The sequence below is a fragment of the Lacerta agilis genome, chromosome 3, assembly GCF_009819535.1.
Source record: "Lacerta agilis isolate rLacAgi1 chromosome 3, rLacAgi1.pri, whole genome shotgun sequence".
NCBI classification, from domain to species: Eukaryota; Metazoa; Chordata; class Lepidosauria; order Squamata; family Lacertidae; genus Lacerta; species Lacerta agilis.
The window spans coordinates 11,773,644-11,799,263 of NC_046314.1; the positions used below are offsets into that span (position 1 = coordinate 11,773,644).

The window sequence follows — 25,620 nt, forward strand, 5'->3', positions numbered from 1 at the left end:
ACACTGATTTAGACAATGTTGACATCAGCTGCATGCTTCTTTTCTTGCAACACCGCCCTTCCATGAAAATAGAGATTAACACTTCTATGTATCCCAAAGTAATTTGCATACTAACAAAGCATGGCACCCCCATGTTAAAGTAAGTCTTTGCTTCAAGTGATTTTGAAAGCCCTCGATACCTATCCCATGACACACTGAGTAGCCATGATTTGGCCACGATGATTATGGAACGGTTCCCTTGTGACTAGTCCTCTTTTCATAATGTACTCCTGGAGAGGCTCTGCTTGCAATTACCAGATGGAATGGCATTAAACTTGTCCTGTCAGGGTCCTACTCAGTGACAGAGCATATGTTTGCATGTAGCCATTTCCTATGTTCATATGTTCAGGCGATGATATTTCCACTTTTAAAAGGATAGCACAGCTGGTAAAATCTCTCCCTGAGACTAAACGGTGATATTCAATGCGTAATTACAAATGTCTCCATCTCATAGCTATGTAATGAATCAAGTGCTGTTTCTCATGAACTTCTCTTTCAGAGGAAGTCTTATGAGATTTTCAGTGCTGGATTTACGTATAAGCTAAAGAAGCTATAGCTTAAGGCCCCACTCTCTTGAGGGTCCCCCCAAAAAATTAAAGGGAAAAAACCCTGGATGTACATTTCCAAAATATAAGATAAAAAAACAAATAAAATAAAACCTACATACAGCAACAGTGTTTTGTGTTGTGTAGGCCCCTATGATGTAAGTAATGGGCCCCGCCTGCTAGCCTGCTCCCTAAAATATCACTGGTTTGCTCATTTCTATATATAGGGTACCTACATTCTGTGTGGACTGTTTAATAATAATAATAATAATAATTTTATTTATACCCCGCCCTTCCCAGCCAGAGAACCGGGCTCAGGGCGGCTAACATCAATTAAAATCACAACAAAAAACATAAAAACGATCAATTTAAAATAACAGATTAAAATACAAATTTAAAATTCAATTAAAACTGCAGGTCTCAATTTCAAAATAACCCACCAATAAAAGATGAAGCATAAATATTAAATAGAAACCAACCCAAAGGCCAGGTGGAACAGCTCCGTCTTGCAGGCCCTGCGGAAAGATGGCAAATCCCGCAGGGCCCTGGTCTCCCGTGATAGGCTGTTCCACCAAGTCGGGGCCAATATTGAGAAGGCCCTGGCCCTAGTTGAGGCCAACCTAACGTCTTTGTTGCTCGGGACCTCCAAAAGATTATCACTTGAGGACCTCAAGTGATAATCTTTTGCATGGCAACATGTGCAAATGGCTTTAGATGCCTATTAGGCCCATAAATTACCATATAGCATATATTCAACACAAAAAACAGCGGCAATTTGTTGTTGTCAAAGGACAGCTGGCCATACAAAGGGCCCCATTACCTTCAGTAGCTTAGGGCCTCATCAAACCTAAATCCGGCCCTGGAGATTTTGCACGCATACAGTCAACATTCAGCAGACCAGGTGCCCCAAGGCAACTTCCTTTGCAGGTTGATTGCACAGAAGCTTTTGGGACAAATCCATGTACCAAAATGCACTAAAATGTCTATTTTAGGATGAAATACATTGAGATAAAATAATACTTAAACGTGTATGTGGGCTTAAGTACGAATTTTAATGCAGAGCTGTTGTTTGTTTAAAAATAGAGATAGATAGATAGATAGATAGATAGATAGATAGATAGATAGATAGATTAGAATAACGAGGGAACTACATGGAATGCATTTTTTAAATGAGCACATGTGAAATTGCAAAAATGGATCTGCACTGCGTATCTCAAGGGCTGGTAGTGGCAGTTATTTGCCATCTGATGGAGGAAACTCTGGCACATCTCATATAATGTCATTCGCCCTGCATGCTAATGGGAAAGGAGAAATGATATTTTGATAAGAAAGCTTACAAAGAGCTTTAGCTCACTGGCAGAGCACATGCCTAGATTGCAAAAAGTCTCAGGTTCGATCCCTGGCATCTCCAGGCAGGGTTAGGAGGGACATCAGACTTAAACACAAGAGAACCATTACCTCTCAGTGTTGACAATACTGAGCTTGATGGACCAATAGTCTGACTTAGTCAAAGGGAGCTCCCTATGTTCCTAAATATCTCAGAATACATCCTAATACAGTTACTATTTATTTTCTGAGACAGACATTACACAGAAGCAAATTTGAGCTGAAACTCATTCTTCCCTAGGCGAGGGAGCACACACTCTTGTTTCCTGATAAGAATCATCAATAGCTTGAGGGAACTGTTAGAAAAAGCTTCTCTTCCACCTTCCCTGAGGCTGCTTAAGACATGTGTGACTGACTGTGGAGCTTGTGCCATCAGCTTCCAGTCGGCTTCAGAAGGCTCTGCCTTCCACACTTTGCGTCATTTCTGTTTTAGCCTTTTAAAATTGTAAACCACCTTAGGTGCCTTGGCAGAAAGGTGGAATATGAATGCAGTAAATAAATAAAAGCAGAAAACAGTGAGCAGTTTTAGAATAGCCTCGATTTAGAGGTGCCATAGGAAGCTACCTAATATTTGGGAGGTGGGGAGATGTGAAATTAATATTGAAACATGTGTTTCAGTGCAAAGTACGGCCATTTTCTTTCACATAGCGTGTCCTCCATAAAGTTGCGACCTGGCCACCTGACCCAGTGTTGTGGGGGGTAATCTGGAATCAGCCACAACCCTGATAGGTCGGTCCCGTGTTGCTGGGGTGCAATCTGACCAATGGGGTGTCGCAAAAAGCAGCAGTGCGAGACCTATTTAAGCCCATGCGAGGCTACTGAGCTTCCTCTTTGGGGCTTTTGCATCGGAACACCCGCCCACCTCTCCCTATATTTAGGGCTTGCGCTTGACCTTGCTATGCCGCCGTATGTCGTCTGCCGTTGGGACAGGGGCACGGCAGGAATTTTCCCCACTTGGCTGATTGGCTGATGCCATTTGGGTTTCGCCTGCCGCGTAGCAAATCGTCACAACTTGTAAGTTGTGGATAGGCTCTGGTTCAAGTGATAGGCGTGGCACGTGACGTGCCACGCCTATGCAAATGAAGGATATTCTGCTAGAGGAATCCAGGGACTCACTGGTTTGGCATTCCCCAAAAGGGGTCCGGCCCGCACCCAAGTCCAGGGGACATTTGGGCGGCTGATTGGCGCTCCTTCCATCAGCTGTCCCTGGTGTTCATCCTTGGCTGTCCTATGAACGTGGCTCTAGGACAGCACTGCCTGCAAGGGTGCAGGGAGCTAGTGGAACCAGAACCTATGCAACCACTCACTTGGTTGTAATCAATAAAGCTGTGGCCTAAATTTCTGCCAAAAACCAAGCCAAATATCTGACTCTGGTGTGAATTTATTTGGGGAAAGGTAAAAGGTCTAAACATGCAATTAATGCCAGTATATACTGCAAAATTCTTATGTACATCTATTCAGAAAAGATCACATTAAATTCAATGGGATTTGCACATTGCATCCTAAATCCCTTCCTCTGAAATCAGTAGTACTTAAAAGTGATTAACTTCTGTTCAGTATGTTTTATTATTTAAACCTAAATTTTCATTAAGCTGGATGCCTCACAGCTAGACTGTGAGGAAGAATAAACATAACATAGCTTCTGTAAAAAATAAATAAATCTGGAAATAATTTTGTGAGGGATTTCTTTTTGATGAATACTAGTATTAGTTTCTCTTTTGGGTGGAAGCAGTTATTTAGTGTAACATTGTCCACCACAGATAGAATAGGCTCCCCCACCTCATCTTTAGTTTTGATTAGGTAGAAAAGGCATTCAGAGAAGGAAATCACATTTTTTTAAAAAAAGAAGATCCAGCCAGAGCCTTTTGAATTCCACCTAACTTCTAGCTACACTCCTTGTTTTATTTTTATCCTATTAGCAAGTCAAAGGAGTCCCACCGAGCTGTCAGAGCATTTGCCAGCATCCTTAAGCACCTGATGGATGCCTCAGAGAACAGCCAAGCAATTTCCATGATATATTTCAGTAGCAAGAAGGTCTTCATAAATATATAGCATGGGAAAACCAGCTGTGCCTTTGCACTGTGCCTTCCACTGCTCTCTCAGTTGCCCTCCATGTTCCCAGGCAAAAGGTGGCAACATCTTCCCCTGTTTCTGGTCAGGAAGGAAGCAAGAATATAGACAGGAGGGGCAGGAGAGGCTCAGCTACTTATAACAGATGCTCATGTGGAGAAGAAACCGAGCCCTGATCCCCATCACAACAAATGAAGCACATTTTGCACAAACCTAACTACGTACATAAGACCAGTGACAGGTAGTTAGCCGTGTTGGTCTGCCATAGTCAAAACACAATAATAATAATAATAATAATAATAATAATAATAATAATAATAATAATATTCCTTCCAGTAGCACCTTGGAGACCAACTAAGTTTCTTCTTGGTATGAGCTTTCGTGTGCATGCGTACATAAGAGCAGTGCTCTTTTGCAGGACCCAATTTCCAACACTAGCTAGCTATTTCCCTGAAGCCCACAAACAGGCATAGCTGTCAACCCTCCCTGCTGTTTCCCAATGCTATAATAAGGGCATTTCCCGCAAAAAAAGGGGAAAGGTTGACAGCTATGCAAACAGGGCATGAAGGCAACAGTCCTCTGCCTTGTTGAAGAAGAAGAAGAAGAAGAGTTTGGATTTGATATCCCACTTCATCACTACCCTGAGGAGTCTCAAAGCGGCTAACATTCTCCTTTCCCTTCCTCCCCCACAACAAACACTCTGTGAGGTGAGTGGGGCTGAGAGACTTCAAAGAAGTGTGACCAGCAGCTGCATGTGGAGGAGGAGGGAATCGGACCCGGTTCCCCAGATTACGAGTCTACCGCTCTTAACCACTACACTACACTGGCTCTCTGTTGACTGCCTCTAGCAACTGGTGAAATAAAATGAACATGCAAGTTCCATTTTGCTTTCTTGGGTAGCAGCCATTGATAGGCTTCTCTTCTAGGGAGGCATTCAGTCCCCTTCAAGAAGAACATGTAAGCCCCAACAACTATCACCAAATTCCGTAATTATTCACTGTATGAAGAAGTGCTATTGTTTATGTCTCTCGGACTCACTTGAAAGCTGTCAATGAGTGTCCACACTCTGCACCTTCCTTACAGAAGCTTCTGCATGCAAGGAACCTCAGGAGCTTCCCCCCAAATAGATCCACAAGTGGTTGGGGATTGCTGGCCATAGCATAATTTACCTGCAGGCTGATCAGCTTCCCCACAAGTGGAGGATTGGTGCGTGCATATAGGGAAACATACAGGGAGTGAGATGGTATGGGCCATGAAGAAGAAGAAGAGTTTGGATTTGATATCCCACTTTATCACTACCCGAAGGAGTCTCAAAGCGGCTAACATTCTCCTTCCCCTTCCTCCCCCACAACAAACACTCTGTGAGGTGAGTGGGGCTGAGAGACTTCAGAGAAGTGTGACTAGCCCAAGGTCACCCAGCAGCTGCATGTGGAGGAGCGGGGACGTGAACCCGGTTCACCAGATTACGAGTCTACCGCTCTTAACCACTACACCACACTGGCTCTCATGAAAGTGTGTATGACACTAAACTTTGAATGTATGCATTTGTGGCCCTCAAATTAATTCCATAAAAAAATGTAGAAATCTCTGCTTGTCATGAACACAGCTTTGCTCATAGTCATCAGAGCTGTGACATGTTCTGTGTTGTCACTCCATATCCCAATACGTGTGTGACCAGCAGTAGCATAAAACGGAGTGTGAAATGAGCAGGTGGAGAGGCATTTGAGTCTCCTCTGTTTTGTTTTTAATAAGGAAAAATCATTTATTTCGGCACCAGCCTCTCATTTGTTACTTCCCGACGTGGCATTTTTCTAAGGGAAAGCGAGGCAGTGTTTTCCAGTGCTGTCTTGTGGGAAATACATAACAGCGCCATCCTCTCCTCATTTGTGAATCACTCGACATGGAGCTGAAACAGCACTTCCAATAGTTTAGCATGAGTGTGCTCTTGTAGCCTACATTTGGAAGATAAAGCTCGCGGCCTAACGTGGACTGAACCTGCTCAGTCCATGGAAACCAGGCTCAGAGGAAATACGGCGAGGAGAATCGTAGAAGTGGCTGGCTAGGGCACTCCGCACTGCAACATTTTGTTGCATGTCCCATTTGTCCTCCTTTAACTGCGGCTGGGAACCAGAGGAGCTATAGGTTTTTTAGGTGAGGGCTTTTTTCTTTTGCCCTACTTCCTTTAGTTCTCTTGAGCTCATAGCTGATTGAACTGCATTGGTGTCATGGTGCTGTCAGACAAGTAATGTCTAGAGGGAGGAATTAGCTCTTGATTGTCAAAAGTACACTTGCAAGTTAGGAAAAGGCATGTCCACCTGTCCTATGCCTCTCAGCTACTCCTAGGTGTGTATCCAATAACTAGCTAGCTTCTGTCATACCCTTCAAATTATTTCCTGGGAGAGAAATATTTTGCACCTCTTAAAACACACACACACACACACACACACACACACTTAACCGAGAGGGACAAAGTTGTAACCAGATAAATAAAAACTTTATGTAAGAAATTCTGGTATACTGCATGGGGGAAATGTACTTTTTCGTATTTCAATCTTATTTCTAACACTTTTAAAAAGTATGTATTGTCCTTGGTTGTCATGACCTAATCATGCATGTGGTAAAGTTAACTTGACCAGAGTTGCAAAATAAAAATATAATAATTTCTTTTTTAAAAAAAAAAAAAACGTATTTGCATACCTTAAGCAATTAAGAAATACCGCTTTCTACAGATATGGGAGGATTTTATCTATGCTGTTTAAATTTCAGTAACAAGGAAACAGATGTTTTATTGGAGAGGACATGGAGCCATGCCTCTTTCATATGTGGGCTTCATTCTGCTATTCTTAATCTCAAATGAGATATGATACTCAAGCACAATATGTCACCAACATCTTTACAAAAAAAATGCACCTCTGGTTTATGCAAAATTAAAATGGAAGACTGGCACCAGGGAGGGGATTATTAACCCCTTGTACCCTGTGCTGTTGTCTGCTGAAGATTGGGTCTCTCTTTCTCTCTCCCTCCCTCTCCTTCTCTCTCTCTCTCTCTCTCTCCCTCTCTCTCTCTCCCTCTCTCTCTCTCCCTCTCTCTCTCTCTCTCTCTCTCTCACACACACACACTGCTGCTGCTTTGACAAATAGCATCTGAGATAGGATTTTCAGCATAATTGTTTCCCTTTGTGCCGTTTCTTTTTTAAGGCACTTGCCACCTGCACACGGGCCTCCCACTGTTGTCTGCAGACTCCACAGATAAATTTAGTAGGCTGGAGGGGGGGAGTTGGGAGGGGTAGAATTTTGCACAACAGAACAACATGTGTAGTTTGGCCCTTATTGGAGCACATCATCTTCTGAGCTTTGCCTAAGTAAGGGCACCTAAATTAAATAAGAGCCACAGTAAATGTCATGATCCAATACTAGGAAGTATGCCATAATTTACTCCGGGTGCACGTTGTCGTGTTTGACAATATGTGCTTGATAGATCTGGAATTCTGCCTGGTGTGCTGTCATCTTCCGTATCTAACTGCGGCACAGTTTATGGGAGAGGGTAGTATTTTGCTTGGCAGATTGTGTTTTAACATCTTTATTTTCATGCAACGGCTCTTAAAATACAAGATGTAAAACACATGGTGCACAATATGGAAGACTGACTAATTTTGCCAGCAGTGTGTTGTTTTGGTTCCTCTAGAATTGTCCACTTCCAGCTCCTTTACGCTTCTTCAGCATTTGGGCCCCAACAGATCATAGAATTGTGAAGGGATGGATCTTGCTTCCCCCTTGGGTTTCTAGGGAAACCTCAAGTCCAGCACAGAGGAATACACACCTCGTGTCTCCAGCTTCCAGCATCAGCCAAACTCTCATACACAACTCTCTCTCTCACAGCCCCCCCTTTGGCTTGTTGTTCTTCATCCAAGGATGCTCTGGCATCCAGCCAGGTGATGTGGGAAAATATATATGCCATTTGTCTCTATGGCGAGCTCCTAAGACTTGTAACCACAGTTCTTAACTGGCCAGACAAAGCCATCAACTTAACTAAGGAACTAGTTTGGCTGGTTTCCTCTTAAAGATTCAACCCCAAATACACAAGATCACAGGTTCAGAAGGGATCCAATTTACCCTTCAAACCCACAACAGTGTGTACACATTCTAGAAAACACAGAGCATCAGGTTTGCCTCAACACTTCCTTGGGCTGTCACCTATGCCCTCTCACGACATAACTGCCTCTGCAGCTGCTACCTTTTTCCTAAATAGCCAAGCAAGTGTTCATTTATTCATTCAGAGTTAAAAACAGTTTCCAAAGTTGTCTGAGCCTCTTCACAGCCCCACCAAACCTGTAAGGGTTTCTTCTGGAACGCTCCCAACACTTAGAACTGAATGACGAGGGATCTTTAAGGGCGCAGAAAACTTGGGAAATCTACATGCTAAGCAACAACAACAACAAAAACCTTCCCCCTTCCTAATCTCACACAACAAGCTTGGCATGTGGTTAGTTCAAGCACATTTCATACCCACAGAGCAAAAGGAAACAGGCCAACAATTAGCTTATCTGTGGGCCCCAGACCAATTTTCAATGTTTTTTTCTCTCTCTTAGCGTTGTACACATTTCAGAGCAGAAATACAGAATGTCTACATCCCCCAAATGAAAAGCTGGACAGTTACTTTTGTTGCCACTTGTCCCATGTCATCTCAGCTTCCGGACAGCACCAGCTATTCCTTAGGTCAGTTTTTGTGCTTCCATCCAAGCAGTCCCAAAAGCATTTGAGCTAATTGTGCTCTCTTCATATCCATGGGGAATAATAGCTAACTGCTTTGGGAAGTATTATATTTCCCTATAGTTTCCTGTGGTTGAGTCTCTTGCTATATTAGGACATGTTCCTTGCTTTCTAGGATAACCTACTTATTAATTTATTAACCTTATCAGCAGCTATGACACTCCAGAGGCAGGCTTTAAAACTACCTACTTTTGCATGGCCACATTTTGTTGCTTGGCACCTGTGTACCTTTCTCCAAACCTGTGTCAAGGGCAAGGCAATAATTCCTTTAAAAAAATTATATATAATTATTTTCATCCAAGCAAAGTAAGCAGACACACGGTGAAGGGACGAATCCAGAATTTGCAATAAAAGCTGAATTGAAAGCACTTTAAATACAGATTGAAATCATATTATCTAAATTTAATGTTTTAAATTCAGTTGGGGTTAAAAACCTATCTCAGTGATTTTGTACATTTTCTTAAATACGCTTCACCATCTTTTCTGGATGTGCAGTGCAGCTCAGCATAACCAAAAATTATCTACAGTACTGGGCAACTTTTGATTTTCAGACAAATCAGCAATTTGTCTAGATAACACTGGCTCAGGGATCACCATCATCTATGGGACTAGTGGGTACACGTTGACTTTTGAGAGAGTTCTAGGGGTGCCCGTCACAAAATAGCTGCTATGTGGGGGTAGTATGAGGCAGAAAAAGAGAGACAGCTACCAAAACCAACCTTACTCTTGCTAGGGGAAGCCAGCTATGTCTTGCTGGTCCTAATGATGGAGATCACACAATCTCTCCCCACCCCTCTTTTCTTTCTCTCCCCCCTCTCTCTCACACACTCAGGCTGCTAATAGCATCAGAGATCATTCCTCAATACCAGGAAAAAATATACAAGGGGGCACACCACACTCTCTCTCACTTCACAGAAATCGCCTAGGTACCTGCACATTTTGCTACCTAACTTTCTTTGCTTTTTGATAATTTCCAGTAAAGTAGGAGGGTGGCACATCAGTTCAAATTGCAAAGTGAGGTGAATCCAAGCCCATGATTAACATCACCAAACTGCTTCTTCCTAGCTAGTTTTCAACTTTCTAGGCAGTATAGGCCTAATGTTATTTGTGAACTAGGGAAATCTGAGTTCACCTCTCTTTTTTGGCACACCCTAATTTCTTTCCCATTCTGCTCCCTCCGATAACCATCAGAAACATAGCAAAATACCTCACCTGCAATTAATCATCTGGAATGATATGGTTATATTATTTAACTAGCTTACACCCCCCCCCAAAACCCCACCTCCTATGATTAAGTGAAATTAATTATTTGACATTTTCTATGGCTGTTATTTAAATATCCTTGACAATATCTACTTTGAAATAATAAGTCTTTAGGCTATCTGTTAATTGCTGCACTGTAGAAATAATCTTTATTTAAAATTTATATGCAGTAAAAATTAACGCGAAGTAAAGTGAGCAAAGGAGGTTTGTTCAACCTTTGGAAAAAGAAACAGATGATCACTGGAAATGAGCCTGAGAATATTTTCTATTCCTATTATTTCTTTCTATTGCATATTCAAGAAACATTTATTGAGTAACAAACACTTTTTTGTGTTTGTGTACACATACATTTAACATACTATGGAAATATCAATTGCAGTAATTTCTCTTTATACAATTATAACTGTTTTATGTGCTTTTGTATTTGTTGGGAATCTTCTCGCTGCACGAAGGGGTGCTGGGCGGCATATTCGGGACTCTTTGCGGGCTTCAAAGACTCACGAATCCGCCGCCCAGGCTCCCTTGGCGGAGTGCAAGTCGGGGCAGGGAGAAGGACGGGCCAGCGAGGAGGGGTGTCCCTCCTCGCTGGCCCGCCCCTCTCCATGCCCCGGCTCCGCAAGCCAGCCAGCAGCGGAGCTCGGCAAAGAAGCAAGGGGCGGGCCAGCGAGGAGGGGGTGGCACCCCACCTCGCTGGCCCACCCCTTGCCTCCATGCCAAAATCCGCTGCTGGAAGGGGGGGACTATTTTCGGCACTGCCGGGGCGGAGCCGCAGGGACAGCCTAAAAAGATTTTTTTATAAAAAAAGTAAAAAAGTAAAATAACAAACAAACCAGGGGGCGGGGCCGCCCCCGATGTGTCACCCCCCAGCAGGGGCGCTGCCCGGGGCCCCCCGCCCCCTCCGCCCCTCCCTTGCTTCGCCCCTGACCGGGAGCATTGCCTGAGCAGTGAAGCTGTGTTCTCTCTCCTCCCTTCCCATTCAAAGTGAGAGCAATGCCTTCAGTCTGAAGTGGTACAGCCCAGACAGTCTTTTAATCCTGCTCTGTGAGAACAAGGCCCCTCAGCCTTTCCCGTCCCCTTGTCTTCAGTCCACTCTCTGCCAAAAATGCTACAGATACTCCCAGCGATGCCTAACGCGGCAAGCTGTACAATGCCATCTGCAGATTCCTCTGCCCAAATGTAAAAAGAGATACTATGCCCAGGAGCACAATTACACTTCAAGACTTCCTCTCGCTATGTTGCAGACAAGAGGCTTAGCATTCTTCCAGGAATACTGGCTCTGCAATATGACTTGTCATTCAGTTCAGGGGTGAGGGGGGGGGAAAGAGGATTTCTTGGGGACTACAGCCACTTTGCATCTGATTATTGAAATAGCAATATTCAAAAGGTGTGTGTGTGTGTGTGTGTGTGTGTGTGTGTGTGTGTGTGTGTTGGTGATGATCAAGTGCCTAATTCAAGGGACAAGAAATCTGTTTAGTATTCCATGCAGGCATTCTGGATGCTGGCAAGGAGCTCAGATTCCTCTGAACCTCAGCTTCCAATTTCTGCTTTTCAAAAGTAGGTTTCTAGCTGTGCTCATTTGTCAAAAGAAGTTTGCAAGTGTGCAGCCAATGTCATCAGAAGAGCACGCAGCAGCTGAGAGATGTTTTGGATCGTCTTTTTGCGATCAGTCCTCCCACACTGACTCCCTTACCTAATTTGCTTCTTCTTCTCCTCCCCTGCTTTAAGACAAAGCAAACTACCTGGGTCTTAAGTCACATCCTTTTGCCTTCAGCCACCAACATTCTGTTTTTGGAGAGAAAAAAATAGCAAAACATTAATGGCCTTTCTACTTCATTAGTAAGGGACGCAGGTGGTGCTGTGGTCTAAACCACTGAGCTTGCTGATTGGAAGGTCAGCAGTTCGAATCCCTGTGAAGGGGTGAGCTCCCGTTGCTTGGTCCCAGCTCCTGCCAACCTAGCAGTTCGAAAACACGTTGAAGTGCAAGCAGATAAACAGGTACTGCTCTGGCAGGAAGGTAAATGGTATTCCCGTGTGCTGCTCTGGTTTTGCTAGAAGCGGCTTAGTCATGCTGGCCACATGACCCAGAAAAACTGTCTGCGGACAAACGTCGGCTCCCTCAGCCAGTAAAGCAAGATGAGTGCCGCAACCCCAGAGTCATTTCCTACTGGACTTAACTGTCAGGGGTCCTTTACCTTTACCTTTACTTCATTAGTAGTCAGTAAAATAAATGTGAGGTCCTGGTTGCACTCCCTTATCACTTGATAGGTAAAGGTAAAGGTACCTCTGACCATTAGGTTCAGTCACGGATGACTTTGGGGTTGCACGTCCCATCACTTGATAAACCCTGGCCAAATAAAGCAGCAGCTACAAATCTAAGGTGCTGGGTGTCATCACATTAGCATTATCTCACAGTTTAAAGCAAGTCAAAGGATAAGTCCATCCCTTTGGGTCCGCCATGTTTTGTTTTCTTCATGCGTGTGCAGTCAATGTCATTAGCCCAAGAGCCAAACATCTTCTCTCTTGATACAGTTTCTGTTAAGGGGATTGCATTTCTCCCACACTCAAAAGACTCCAGTATTCTGTATGTGGAAAACTCATGAGAGCCAGTGTGGTGTGAGAGCCAGTGTGGTGTAGTGGTTAAGAGCGGTAGACTCGTAATCTGGGGAACCGGGTTTGCATCTCCGCTCCTCCACTTGCAGCTGCTGGGTGACCTTGGGCTAGTCACACTTCTTTGAAGTCTCTCAGCCCCACTCACCTCACAGAGTGTTTGTTGTGGGGGAGGAAGGGAAAGGAGAATGTTAGCCGCTTTGAGACTCCTCTGGGTAGTGAAAAGCGGGATATCAAATCCAAACTCCTCCTCCTCCTCCTCTTCTTCTTCTTCTTCTTCTTCTTCTTCTTCTTCTTCTTCTTCTTCTTCTTCATGATTCTTCTCTTACAGCAGGCATTGCAACTGGTAGATACCATTGCTACAGAAACCAAGTTAATTGACAGTGCGAATGATGCCGTCTCACTTATGCCAATATTCCTTCACTTCCCTTTCCTCTTTTTATGGCTTTAGAAGAGGAATGAGGAACCTGTGACCCATCAGATGTTCTAAGAGTCCAACAACATCTAGAGGGCCACAGGTTCCCCAAACATTCTGCCGAGGCTGCATTGCCGCAGGAAGAAAATCACTCATCTGGCTTATGCTAACAGGGGTACGCCTTCCACCATTGTCACTTTGCAGACCTTTTCCTTCATTTTGTTTCAGTTCATTCTTCTTGTCTTGCAGGAGAGGGGCTGTCCAGTTAGGTCAGGCCAATAGCAGAAAAGAAGGAATATTGCATTGTTGTCCTGCAAAGGGACAACGTGACATAAAGCAAGAAAGCTGCTGCCCAGAGTGTTTTGAGAGGCTAAATTGAGCCTGTTGTCTCAGCTGAAGGCTATATATTCCTCACCTTCTATGTGTCTGTATAGAAGAGAAAAACCTTACACAAATACTGATCAATGCATAGGCAAAACATGAGGATAAGTGGCAGCAGTTTACATCTTAGGCAATTCGATTTAGCATTTGCCAACTTAAGTATGAATGTCTTCAGTCTCTTCCCTCCCACCCCCAAAGCTGGCCAATATAGTAACATAATGTTAGAAAGCCTTTCAAGGAATCATTAAGTTGCATGCTTCCGCTTGGCAGTTGTGTCTAGTAGGTTTTACTGCCTGGAAAGCGTACATAGATTTGTACCTTGAAAGCGGAAGATGACTTGTTTGCATGAAGAGACATGGGCAGTGGTTTTGTGTTGCTACACAAAAGGAGCCTACAAACACATTGCAGTGTATTTCAGAGGCTAGGGTGACTGTTGTTGATTTAATCCTTTGTTAGATTGCTAGGGGTGTTGGATGAGCTGTAAGATGAGCATTCAATGTGTCTGTTTGACAGTGATCTTTTTTTTTAAGTGTCATGCTGCTTTTGTGGTCAGTTAAAATGTGTTTGTGCAACCCTTCACTAGCCTGGCACAGTACAGAGCTAAGATGACTTGGAAATATTTTGTTGTCTGTGCCTCTAGGCGTCCCCTAATTGTTCAGCAAAATTTGAAAATGGTCCCCTAGCAGGAGCATCCAGGAATTACTGTCCATCAGTGGAAAGATATTCTGCACATAAAGGTAAATGTAAAGGGACCCCTGACCATTAGGTCCAGTCACGGACGACTCTGGGGTTGTGGCGCTCATTTTGCTTTACTGGCTGAAGGAGCCGGCTTACAGCTTCCGGGTCATGTGGTCAGCATAACTAAGCCGCTTCTGGCGAACCAGAGCAGCACACGGAAACTCTGTTTACCTTCCCACTGGAGAGATACCTATTTATCTACTTGCACTTCATGCTTTCAAACTGCTAGGTGGCCAGGAGCTGGGACCGAGCAATGGGAACTCACCCCGTTGCGGGGATTCGAAATGCCAACCATCTGATCGGCAAGCCCTAGGCTCTGTGGTTTAACCCACAGTGCCACCTGCGTCCCTTTTATTCTGCACATAATCTGTGCCTAATCATTTCTGTGTATATAATTCTTTAAAACAGATTTGTTGTTGTTGTTATTGGAAGGTAGCTTTGGCTAGAAGATCTATTTATTCTATGTGTTTTTCTACATTCATTCATCCATCCATCCATCCATCCATGCATTCTTCCTTTAAAAAAAACCAAACCTTTGGGAACAGGTTGAGCAGGGGACAGAGGAGGCAGGAATTCTTCTCCCATTCAGATTTTAATCCAAGCTGGAGGGGGGAAATGGGGGGTTGTAATGGTTGCCTCTTCTTGAAGCAATCAGTGCAAACCTGTATCTATGCTCAGCGAGCATGACTGGCAACTTTAAACCCAATGATTTCCATTCTACATTTCGAGCACCAATTTGTCCTTATAGAATCTGAAATTTCCTTTGTTCTGCTGCCTGGATGCAACTTCCACAAATTTTAATGCATCTTATGCTGGCTTTCCATTAGGACAAGTGTAGCAGCAGGGGAAGAAGTGTAGCATGAGTCTTTGAGATGATGCTATATCGGCCTTCCACTAGTTAAGCAAAAGCCTTTTTATTCTCTTCTGCTGAGGTGGATACATGCCTGTTTCCTGTTAAGAGTGGTTGTCTAAGTCCGCTGACATCTGACTTCTGCTCCTCTTTTTCTTTCAGTGTGGCTCAATGTACTTAGTACAATTCATATGCAGTATAAAGTTGCCTTTTGTCCCCTTCCTATGTCGAACTAATGAAATGAATCTGGGAATGAAAAGCTGCAGGGGGAAAAAACTCACTTACTCTGTACATCACTTAGCTGGCTTGTTAGACGAGGGTCAAGGAAGCTGTACATTTTGTCAATTGCAATTTGTTGTTGTTGTTCAGTCGTTCAGTCGTGTCCGACTCTTCGTGACCCCATGGACCAGAGCACGCCAGGCACGCCTATCCTTCACTGCCTCTCGTAGTTTGGCCAAACTCATGTTAGTAGCTTCGAGAACACTGTCCAACCATCTCATCCTCTGTCATCCCCTTCTTGTGCCCTCCATCTTTCCCAACATCAGGGTCTTTTCTAGGGAGTCTTCTCTTCTCATGAGGTGGCCAAAGTACTGGAGCCTCAACTTCAGGATCTGTCCTTCTAGTGAGCATTCAGGGCTGATTTCTTTGAGAATGGATAGGTTTGATCTTCTTGCAGTCCATGGGACTCTCAAGAGTCTCCTCCAGCACCATAATTCAAAAGCATCAATTCTTCGGCGATCAGCCTTCTTGATGGTCCAGCTCTCACTTCCGTACATTACTACTGGGAAGACCATAGCTTTAACTATACGGACCTTTGTCGGCAAGGTGATGTCTTTGCTTTTTAAGATGCTGTCTAGGTTTTTCATTGCTTTTCTCCCAAGAAGCAGGCGTCTTCTAATTTCGTGACTGCTGTCACCATCTGCACTGATCATGGAACCCAAGAAAGTGAAATCTCTCACTGCCTCCATTTCTTCCCCTTCTATTTGCCAGGAGGTGATGGGACCAGTGGCCATGATCTTAGTTTTTTTGATGTTGAGCTTCAGACCATATCTTGCGCTTTCCTCTTTCACCCTCATTAAAAGGTTCTTTAATTCCTTCTCACTTTCTGCCATCAAGGTAGTATCATCAGCATATCTGAGGTTGTTGATATTTTTTCTGGCAATCTTAATTCCGGTTTGGGATTCATCCAGTCCAGCCTTTCGCATGATGAATTCTGCATATAAGTTAAATTGCAATTACATTTTGTCAATTACAGCAGCCAGGTCTGGGAATCATTGTTGCAAAGTAGCATTGGGCCTGTGCACTTTGTGCTGAGAAAGTGGGGGCATTGGATATTCTTAAATGATTCAGGAAGGAGTAAAGGATAGATTTTTTAACAACCCCTTTTCTGTTCACCACATCTATTTCTGATCCAGGAACTAACCTAATCAGCAGTTCATTAGCTGTGAATGTGGAACAGCTTCCTGCCACAAGTTTCCTTTGTCTTATTACACCAAGTGTCTAATGCCATTCCCACTTTTATCTTCAGTTAATAATTATCTTCAGTTGTCTGTACAGCAGGGAAACACAGGGTCTTATTTCTCTTCATCAGCACCAGCACAAGCTACGAGTTGCTGAAAAGCAGTTTTGAGGTACTTCTCCTGAAACATACATGCCAACTCTGGCCCTGCTGGGGTCATCCTCTGTCTCAGCTTTACCACTTCAGATTGTAGTTGAAGGCTTACATAACTGGATACTCCTGCACACAAAGACGTTTTGTGTGTTTCTGATCCCACGGCTGAGTCAACATTAGAACAAAATCCAGTTCTTGAGCTGGAGGGCTGCATATTTCAAGAGCTTACCCCTTTTCTGAAATCTGATTTTATCCTCCTTGCCCATCTCGTAGGGAATGCCCACTATCACACATCTCTAAAAAGATTGCTAGAAATGTGAGGCATGTGAGGTCCATGCACTTTAATAAATCTCCATTTTTAAATGGGAGTCATTTCTGAGACTTAACTATTCAAATGAAACCAGTGAGACTTGAAAGGGTTTACCATGCCCATTCACACATGTCCTGAAGGGTGGGGTTCCATCAATAACCAAGGGGTTGCCCAAAAATATCTGAAGCTTGAGATCTGAAGTTCAGTGAACTTCTGATATAGAAAACCCATCTATTTCTTAAAGATAACACTTAAAAGGTAAAGGTAAAGGGACCCTGGACCATTAGGTCCAGTCGTGGACAACTCTGGGGTTGCGGCGCCCATGTCGCTCTATAGGCCGAGGGAGCCTGCGTTTGTCCGCAGACACCTTCCGGGTCATGTGGCCAGCATGACAAAGCCGCTTCTGGCGAACCAGAGCAGCGCACGGAAACACCGTTTACCTTCCCGCTGGAGTGGTCCCTATTTATCTACATGCACTTTGATGTGCTTTCGAACTGCTAGGTGGGCAGGAGCTGGGACCGAGCAACGGGAGCTCACCCCATGGCAGGGATTTGAACCGCCGACCTTCTGATCAGCAAGCCCTAGACTCTGTGGTTTAACCTACAGCGCCACCTGGGTCCCTAAAAGATAAGACTTACAGCTTCTTAAATAAGTGTGGGTCCTCTTGGTGCAGCAGCTAACAGTTAAGTAGACTACATGCAACAAGTAGTTCACAAGGTAGGATTGTTTCACAGCCCACCTGTTTTTTCTGGACCAGAGGATGAGGAAAATACAATTAAGATGTGCATGCTAATGTCAAACAACTAAAAGGCTTTTGTTGTCACCTATGTTTGTTCTGGCTTAGCTGCTCTCCTTGCTATTTAACTTTGCTTTTGTTCTCCTAGGCGGCCTGTTTACAAAATGTCAGAAACAGAGCCCCGATCATGTCAACTTTATAATGTTTGGCTCCCATGTATCTGTTCGACTAGGAGGCATAGTGAGAACTTTGTCAAAGGTCAAGCCAGGGTACAATCAATGTCTCGCAGAGGAGGATTAATTTCAAACATTCCCCTTTTTTCAATATTTGTCAGCCTTCTTTTTCCTGTAACAAAATAGCAAATGGTCGTCCCACTGCAGAATAGAATAAGAGCTGAGATGCAGAAGGCTGGAGAATCAAAGTGGAGAGGTAGAACTGAGACTGAAAAGAAGCAGAGGGGTGACTTCGAGAACCAGTCTATTCAGTGATCAAGAAAAGCTACCAGTTTTAGGATCAGCGCTAAGGCTATCTCACATTACACAATTTTCTTTCTTGCCCTTGCACCTCTAGTCGCAACCTCTGCCTATAAACATCATATTGCATCTGTTCTGAACAGAGCATCTCTGCAATGCAGAAAAGAAATAAACTGTTTTTCAATTATGAACAGAAAATTCTTGGCAGTTCTCATATTAAAGCATGGTTATAGCAGCAGGCTTTCCAGTTAAGAAAATATTGTAAGCTGCTATGCCTTGGGAGCACCGCAGTAATATTACAATGGGCGGTTTGATCCATCTCCCTGTTGCTTTTGGACTTTAATTGTCTGCCTCTTGTTTGTTTTTTCCCTTGTTTGAGCTGGCCTCATCTACAGAGTTGTAAAGCATTTTTAATTGCTATTTATATTTTTTAAAAAATGAGTCTCGGTGGAGCTGTTACTTGGTGGAAGCAAAGCTCACAGGCTCCTTCTGCTGATGAGTTATGTAATGTAATATTTGTATTTACAAGGTGCCCAGCCCACTACTCCATTTTGAAATATGATGTGTCTTTTACTTTTTAACATGTGTGCAACTACAACAGTTGGACAGAGGAGATTTTTCAAACGCTTTCAATTAGAAGTTCTTCAATTGCTATTAACAGGGTGTATGTCAAAGGGGGGGACGACAATCACTTGAAGGTTAGATCTGAACCCCTTTCCTCCCCACAAGGAATCACACTCATATGATCTAGAGCGAGCCTTCTGTCTCTCTGGAGCTCCTCACACCATACTAGGGAAGTGGGGGCAGGAAGGAATAGGCTTTATCAGACCTCACTCGGTATGTGCTTCATGCAAACAATCCCAAGTATGGATTCCCGATGTCTGAGTGTTTGTTCTGTTTATGCCACCTGCTGAAGGCAACTTTTTCATATGTTGTGTTGTAAGAAAAAAATCTGCCCTTATTCCCTTATGGGGTACACAAGAGCCCTTGCAAAGTCCTTTGCAGGTTCTCCATTGGTAGGAGTAAAAACAGAGGCCAACCAGAGAAGATTGAGAAGCAAAGCAGCTAGTAAGCATGATCTTTATTGAAGCTGTTGCAACAGCGGTGATTTTCAGGGGAAAAGACCCAGAACAAAGCAGCCATGCTCTTATAAAGACATTTCAAAATCCCTCCTGGAGTCTAGCCCACCCCCAGAAACACCATCCAATCAACAGAAGAGATGTAACCCAAGACCACAACCCCTGATACATCAGAGCTACATCACAAATTGGGGAGGGTCAGAGGAGGTAACTTGGGAATTTTCCACACCTGTGCCATCTCTCTCCTTGACCCCTCCCAGACACACATTTCTGCAAAACAAAAGGTTTCCTCCCTGGCCGGTAGGGCTAATGTGAGGAAAATGGCCCATCCTCAGGCACTCAAGCAGAGACTTCTCACCTCCTCACTGCAGATGAAAACACTTGGCCAGCTAGGATCAAAATGGAGTGAGGCCTATCTTCCAGTGCTGTTCTCAGACATGTGGCCTTATTTGTTTGGCACATTAATAACAATTATTATATATGAAAGACCTTAAAATTCTTATAATAGTTGCAAGACTAGATAAGCCTTCTAACCGCTGAGCAATCTGGAGGGTGCTCACTCCTTCCAGTGTTGTAACTCTAGTTTTTTGATCACGGGTAGGGCACATCAAGTCTAGTTATGTTGCTCCTCCATCAAGTCCCTCGGTGTTGGAATGTGATTGAGTAAAACATGAGCATCCATGAATTTTAGGGACTTTTCCTCAGACAGACAGGGACTTCTGCCTGGAATGGTGCCACTATAGGGCATGTGGGATCAACATCTATTTCGAAACCCTTGTCGAATGTACTAAGTACAACTAAAAGTTAGAAAAAATATAACTTCTGAAGTAGCCCAAAGGCTGCATCATTTTTTATGTACTTGACAATACACCAAGAGTACACCGATATATAGCAGCAACCCCTGAAGATCAGCTAGATGTAATAACAGCCCCTTTCCAGCCTACACACACCAGGATGAAAAGTTTAATAGGGACCACTGCAATAACCAGCTTACCTCTTGAGGATGTTCCTATATTGGAGGAAAGACTTCAGAAGCCTGATTTGTGCCTTTGTCTTGGACAGCCACGCACAATCTGAGCCACCTTCACCAGTATCTCCCTGAGCACATATTGAACTCATTTGTTTTATTAAACAGCGGTTCCAGCTTTTGGAATCCAACATTGTAATATCAAATAGAGACACAGGGCTGCAGCTGTTTTGAATGGCGGTACTCGAATGGATGAGGAGGTGCTGATGATGGAGGGAACAGAGTCACATAATGCTATGTGCCCATTTCCCCATGTATTCTCACGCATTGTCCCCCCTTCCAACTGTCTCTCTCACATTACATGCCACTCACATGCTGATCTCAAATATAGATCAAAAGATAGGTAGATATAACACACTGCTTGAAAGTTAAAAGGGGAAAGCCCTTAGGCTACCTCTTTAACTATCCCTGCACTCTGAAATCACATGTGTTTGTATGAGATTGATATGTGAATGGTATGTGTTGGCCAACAAATTCGGTACTTCTGTTTTCTCCCTTCTCTGCTTAAATCATCAACACACTGTACTGCTTAAGCCTTTTGGGCTGACAGTGGACAGTTTGAATGTTCACTAACATTCCGTAACAGCTAAGCGAACACTCGGGTATGATGGTTGCATTCGGTAAGGGGAAAGGGCTCCCAAACGTATATTAAACTATTGTTCATTTCGCATAGATGTGAAATGGAAACTTCGTTGGAAACCTCTGATAAAAGCATGGCTCCCATTATTACAGGAAATGTCATTTCGCTTCTTATAAAACAGCCTCCCTGTTTCAGGATAACAAAATAGAAAATTCTTTCCAGTAGCACCTTAGAGACCAACTGAGTTTGTTCTTGGTATGAGCTTTCGTGTGCATGCACACTTCTTCTTCAGGTATGCATGCACACGACAGCTCATACCAAGAACAAACTCAGTTGGTCTCTAAGGTGCTACTGGAAAGAATTTTCTATTTTGTTTCGACTATGGCAGACCGACATGGCTACCCACCTGTAACTGTTTCAGGATAGTTGCAGAAACATTGCAGTAGCATCAGCCAGCATACTGGAAAGCAGAGTTTTAGTTGAAATGAACCCTAGGCACAGATTTATAATACTAAATTAGTTTTTCTTTACATGAATCAGAGCTTTGACACCTCACCCTACCTTCTGGAAAGGTGCAATTTCAGAAACTTTTTCAAGGAAGGATGGAGGTCATTTTATTTTAGGGCGTGGAGATACATTAAGAGGTGGTCTGAGGGTTTCCCTTTATTTTCTTTATTTTATTTTCTTAACTTTAAAACAGCTACTGGTCAATCTGTTGGCTTGGGATGGAGCAAAATTCCCTTTCCACTGCTTGTTTTGCTTGTCACATATTCAGAGGGGATGTTCTAGGGGGAAGTGCGGCCCTCAGTGGGGGTTGCCATTTCCCCTCTCCAGGTACCCAGAAATGACCCTGCAGGATCAAGAGAAGTGCAGTGCAATTGGTGGTAAGTTTGCCCCCACCCTCAGAATTCACCCCCAGAAAAACAAAAACAAAATCCCATTTCCCCCATCCATTTCCCCGCCCACATTGCTTGAAGAACACAGATGGTCAGCCATTGCCTACTGCATTACTTACGGTGGTGTTGCTGTTATTTCCAGTTACAGGCTGAACTCGATCAAGAATACCAAGACAAATTCAAAAGACTCCCATTGGAAATCCTGGAATTTGTTCAAGAGGCGATGAAAGGCAAAATTAGTGAAGATGGAGACCACAGCTCTGCCACTTCTCCCCTGGCATCCGATGGTGGGAAAGTCAACCACAAGCCACCGCAGAATGAGGAGCTGGAAGATAATCCAGGGAAAGTATTCGATACACCCCTCTAGCAACTCCTCCAAGGCCACATACCCAAATTACCGTGGCTCAAAAGTCCCCACCGTTTTCTCCAGGTACTCCCCTGATGTGAACAAGGCATCTTCAGATATGGGAGACATCTGTAGAGACAGCACACATTTCTAAAAGGAACGGTTGATGAGGAAAGTCTATGTTGTTTGTAAGCCTTTTTTGTTTCGTTGCCGTTTGGGGGGGGCTAGAGCAACAGGCCAGCGCTGCTGTTTCCCTGGCTATTTTGGCCAGGCCATGTGAAATTTGGAGCTTTCTGTGGGGACCAGCATGTTTTGTGAAAGTAAACCTCTCTGTGAAGCAGCAGCGGTTGAAAAAGAAATTCCGGACATTATCATAACATCCGTAGCCATTTATTTTCTCCTTTGCGCCTCGAAAGCTTGTATCATCTTGATAATTGCACTGATTTTATTTGCTTTCCAAGAACCAGTCGCTTGCGTTGCTGACAATATATCTGCTTTGAGATGTTCTGTTGAAGCCGTGGTGACTAGCGTTAACTTTCCCAGCTGTAATCACTTCAAGAAGGAGACGCGTGTTTCTATACGCTTCCTGTGTGATGTGGGTTCACATAGATGTGTACACACACACACACAAACAAACAAACATATATAAACCACTGTGTATGAACAGAGCATGCAAGTTCTCACGGGGAGCCTTCCCTTGTGGCAAAATAAAAGAAGTTTCAGGGATCAGAGCTAATATTTCAATGGGCATCTTTACGAAGCAACCTTCAAATCACAAGAATCTTTTAACTTACTACTGTATATTGTTTTCAAATATAAATGGGTGGCTCCGAGAGCATTGTTTTCAATTTATTATTTTTTGTTGCATCATGTGATCTGTTGTTGAAATGTTTTGGACTGTGGTATCTGACATGCAAACATCTCTTCCATAGTTTTCAAAAATGTATGGTATGCATGTAGGAAATGCCGTCTCCAAAATGTATATAAAACTCAGATATTTCAGAGCTGGAGAATTTGTGAAAAGAAAATAGACAGAAGGTTATGGAGGATGAAGTCATGAGTTCTGATCCTGCAATTTATTTATACTGTTAACCTTAGAAAGGTTATAGCCCCTCTAAACTCAATAGAATTACTTTGTGGAGGATATTGAAACACTAAATTTTGTTCTGATAATAATAAAGACTTAATACCTAACAGCATATATGTAGTTTGCTTTCCCTCAGGAGTTCAGTAGAAATAACTTATTTTATTTAAATGTAAGCAATAAATAGAGATCAAACTTAAGTTTCAAGTTAAATGCTAAGTGTACATAGGGAAATAAAACTTTGGCTGAACAGTATTTTTCTTCTTCTTAATTTACAACACACATGAGGAAATATAATTTAGAGGACCTAACTCTAAACAGAGACTTTCATTTTGATTTTAAGAATATGACTCCTGTCATTTATTCTACTTTTGCACTTTGAAGATCACTCTTATCAATCGTTAAATACAAAACCTGGAAGGGTCAAAGTTTAATGCTGCATTTTATAAGACAAAGGTTCAATAAATTTGTTTTAGGTTAGGGCAAGATAAAATAAATAGCAGTATTCACAACGATTCTGAGACTATTTCTTCGATGTGCTTGTATACTGCAGCTTCAAATAGTCTAGGAGAAATACTGATGAGCTTTTTAATTTATGAAATAAAAGTTAATGGTTTGAACAGAGTATATTATCAGATGTAGTTGGTTTTCAGTACATTTGTATTTGACCATTGACTGTCCTTACTTTTTTAAATATCTGTACAGTGCCCCTTTTGCAGTTGTAGTTTAGTGTGGAATATTGTATATCTTGCATTTGTTCAAACTTACAGTGATATATCATTTACCATTAATATTACTTGAAATAAAGTAAGGTAATGAAAAAAAGGAGTCTATGATGTGAGAGTCTTGTATTTGCCTTGTTAAGTGTTGAACATGTGGAAATAATATACTGTGGACATTTCTGCTTTAGAGAATAGAGCTGCATTGTATTACATCGAACTCCAACCTACACTCCTGATCTCTTCACACTACTGAGAAACTTTTTATTTGACTTTATTAGCTTCAACCAAATTTTAGTTCATAAACATCAGACATTTTGAATCTTACATGGCTGTAGGAGTTTTCTTTAATAGAACTTCAAGGGGACATAGCTTCTCTTCCTTTCAAAACTAACCTTGCTCTTGTACATTGCCAAACCCTGTATGTGATTGGCTGGTTGGAAATAGTGACTTGCTTTCAGTTAAGAAAATCCTCTCATTTACCATGTAAATAATTTCAGGTTCTCAACATTTTAGAGGCATAATTCACATTTTTTTTTTGTAAGAATCCTATGCAATTTTGTGGCATGATGTTTCTTCCACTTGTAATTTATGTGCTTTCATCACAGATCCAAATAAAATTTCTTAACACAATCTGTGTACTCTCTCTTAATTGGCCAACTTTCAAGCCTCTTGGTATCTGTTCAGCTTTCCCTGAAAAGCGCAATCTTTTATGTGTTCTCATGTGTGCAGTCTCAGTTTCTGTGGGGTTAACAATATGACCCAGCAGGCCTCACCACTTCTCCTTCACGAATTTGATGGAAGAAGTGTGCATGCACACGAAAGCTCATACCAAAAACAAACTTAGTTGGTCTCTAAGGTGCTACTGGAAGGAATTTTTTTATTTTTTATTTTGTTTTGACTATGGCAGACCAACACAGCCACCCACCTGTAACTGGACATATAGTAAAGGTAAAGGTACCCCTGACTATTAGGTCCAGTCACTGACGACTCTGGGGTTGCAGCGCTCATCTCGCTCTATAGGCCAAGGGAGCCAGCATTTGTCCGCAGACAGCTTCCGGGTCATGTGGCCAGCAGGACTAAGCCGATTCTGGCGAACCAGAACAGTGCACAGAAACTCAGTTTACCTTCCCGCCGGAATCCCCGTGACAGGGTGAGCTCCCATTGCTCTGTCCCAGCTCTTGCCAACCTAGCAGTTTGAAAGCACACCAGTGCAAGTAGATAAATAGGTACCGCTGTGGCGGGAAGGTAAACAGCGTTTCCGTGCGCTCTAGTTTCCGTCACGGTGTTCCGTTGTGCCAGAAGCTGTTTGGTTATGCTGGCCACATGACCTGGAAAGCTGTCTGTGGACAAACGCTAGCTCTCTCGGGTTGAAAGCAAGATGAGCGCCGCAACCCCATAGTCGCCTTTGAGTGGAATTAACTGTCCAGGGGTCCTTTACCTTTACCTTTTTTACGTGCTCAGAATATCTTGCCCCTGTGAGCTGGCCACCAAATTCTGCACAAGCTGTGGTTTCTGGGCCATCTTCAGAGGCAGCTCCACATATAATGCATTGCAGTAATCAAACCTGGAGGTTACCAGAGCACAGAGAGAACCAGTTAGGCTATTCCTGTACATACGGTATTCCCCCAAGCAGGGCTTGCCTTTCCATGCTATTTACCTACCAGCAACTGGTATCCAGAGGCACACTGCATT

The 25,620-nt window shown here is 43.2% G+C and overlaps 1 protein-coding gene across 1 annotated transcript in view; it reads left to right on the top strand.

Annotated features, from left to right (window-relative positions):
- The window catches only part of PLCB1 (phospholipase C beta 1), a 454,706-nt gene extending 430,148 nt beyond the window's left edge, over positions 1–24,558 (top strand). The window contains 1 exon segment of the mRNA XM_033142844.1: positions 21,919–24,558. Within this exon segment, the coding sequence (XP_032998735.1) occupies positions 21,919–22,143 (225 nt within the window). The 3' untranslated portion in view covers positions 22,144–24,558.
- Positions 24,559–25,620: the final 1,062 nt, after the last annotated feature.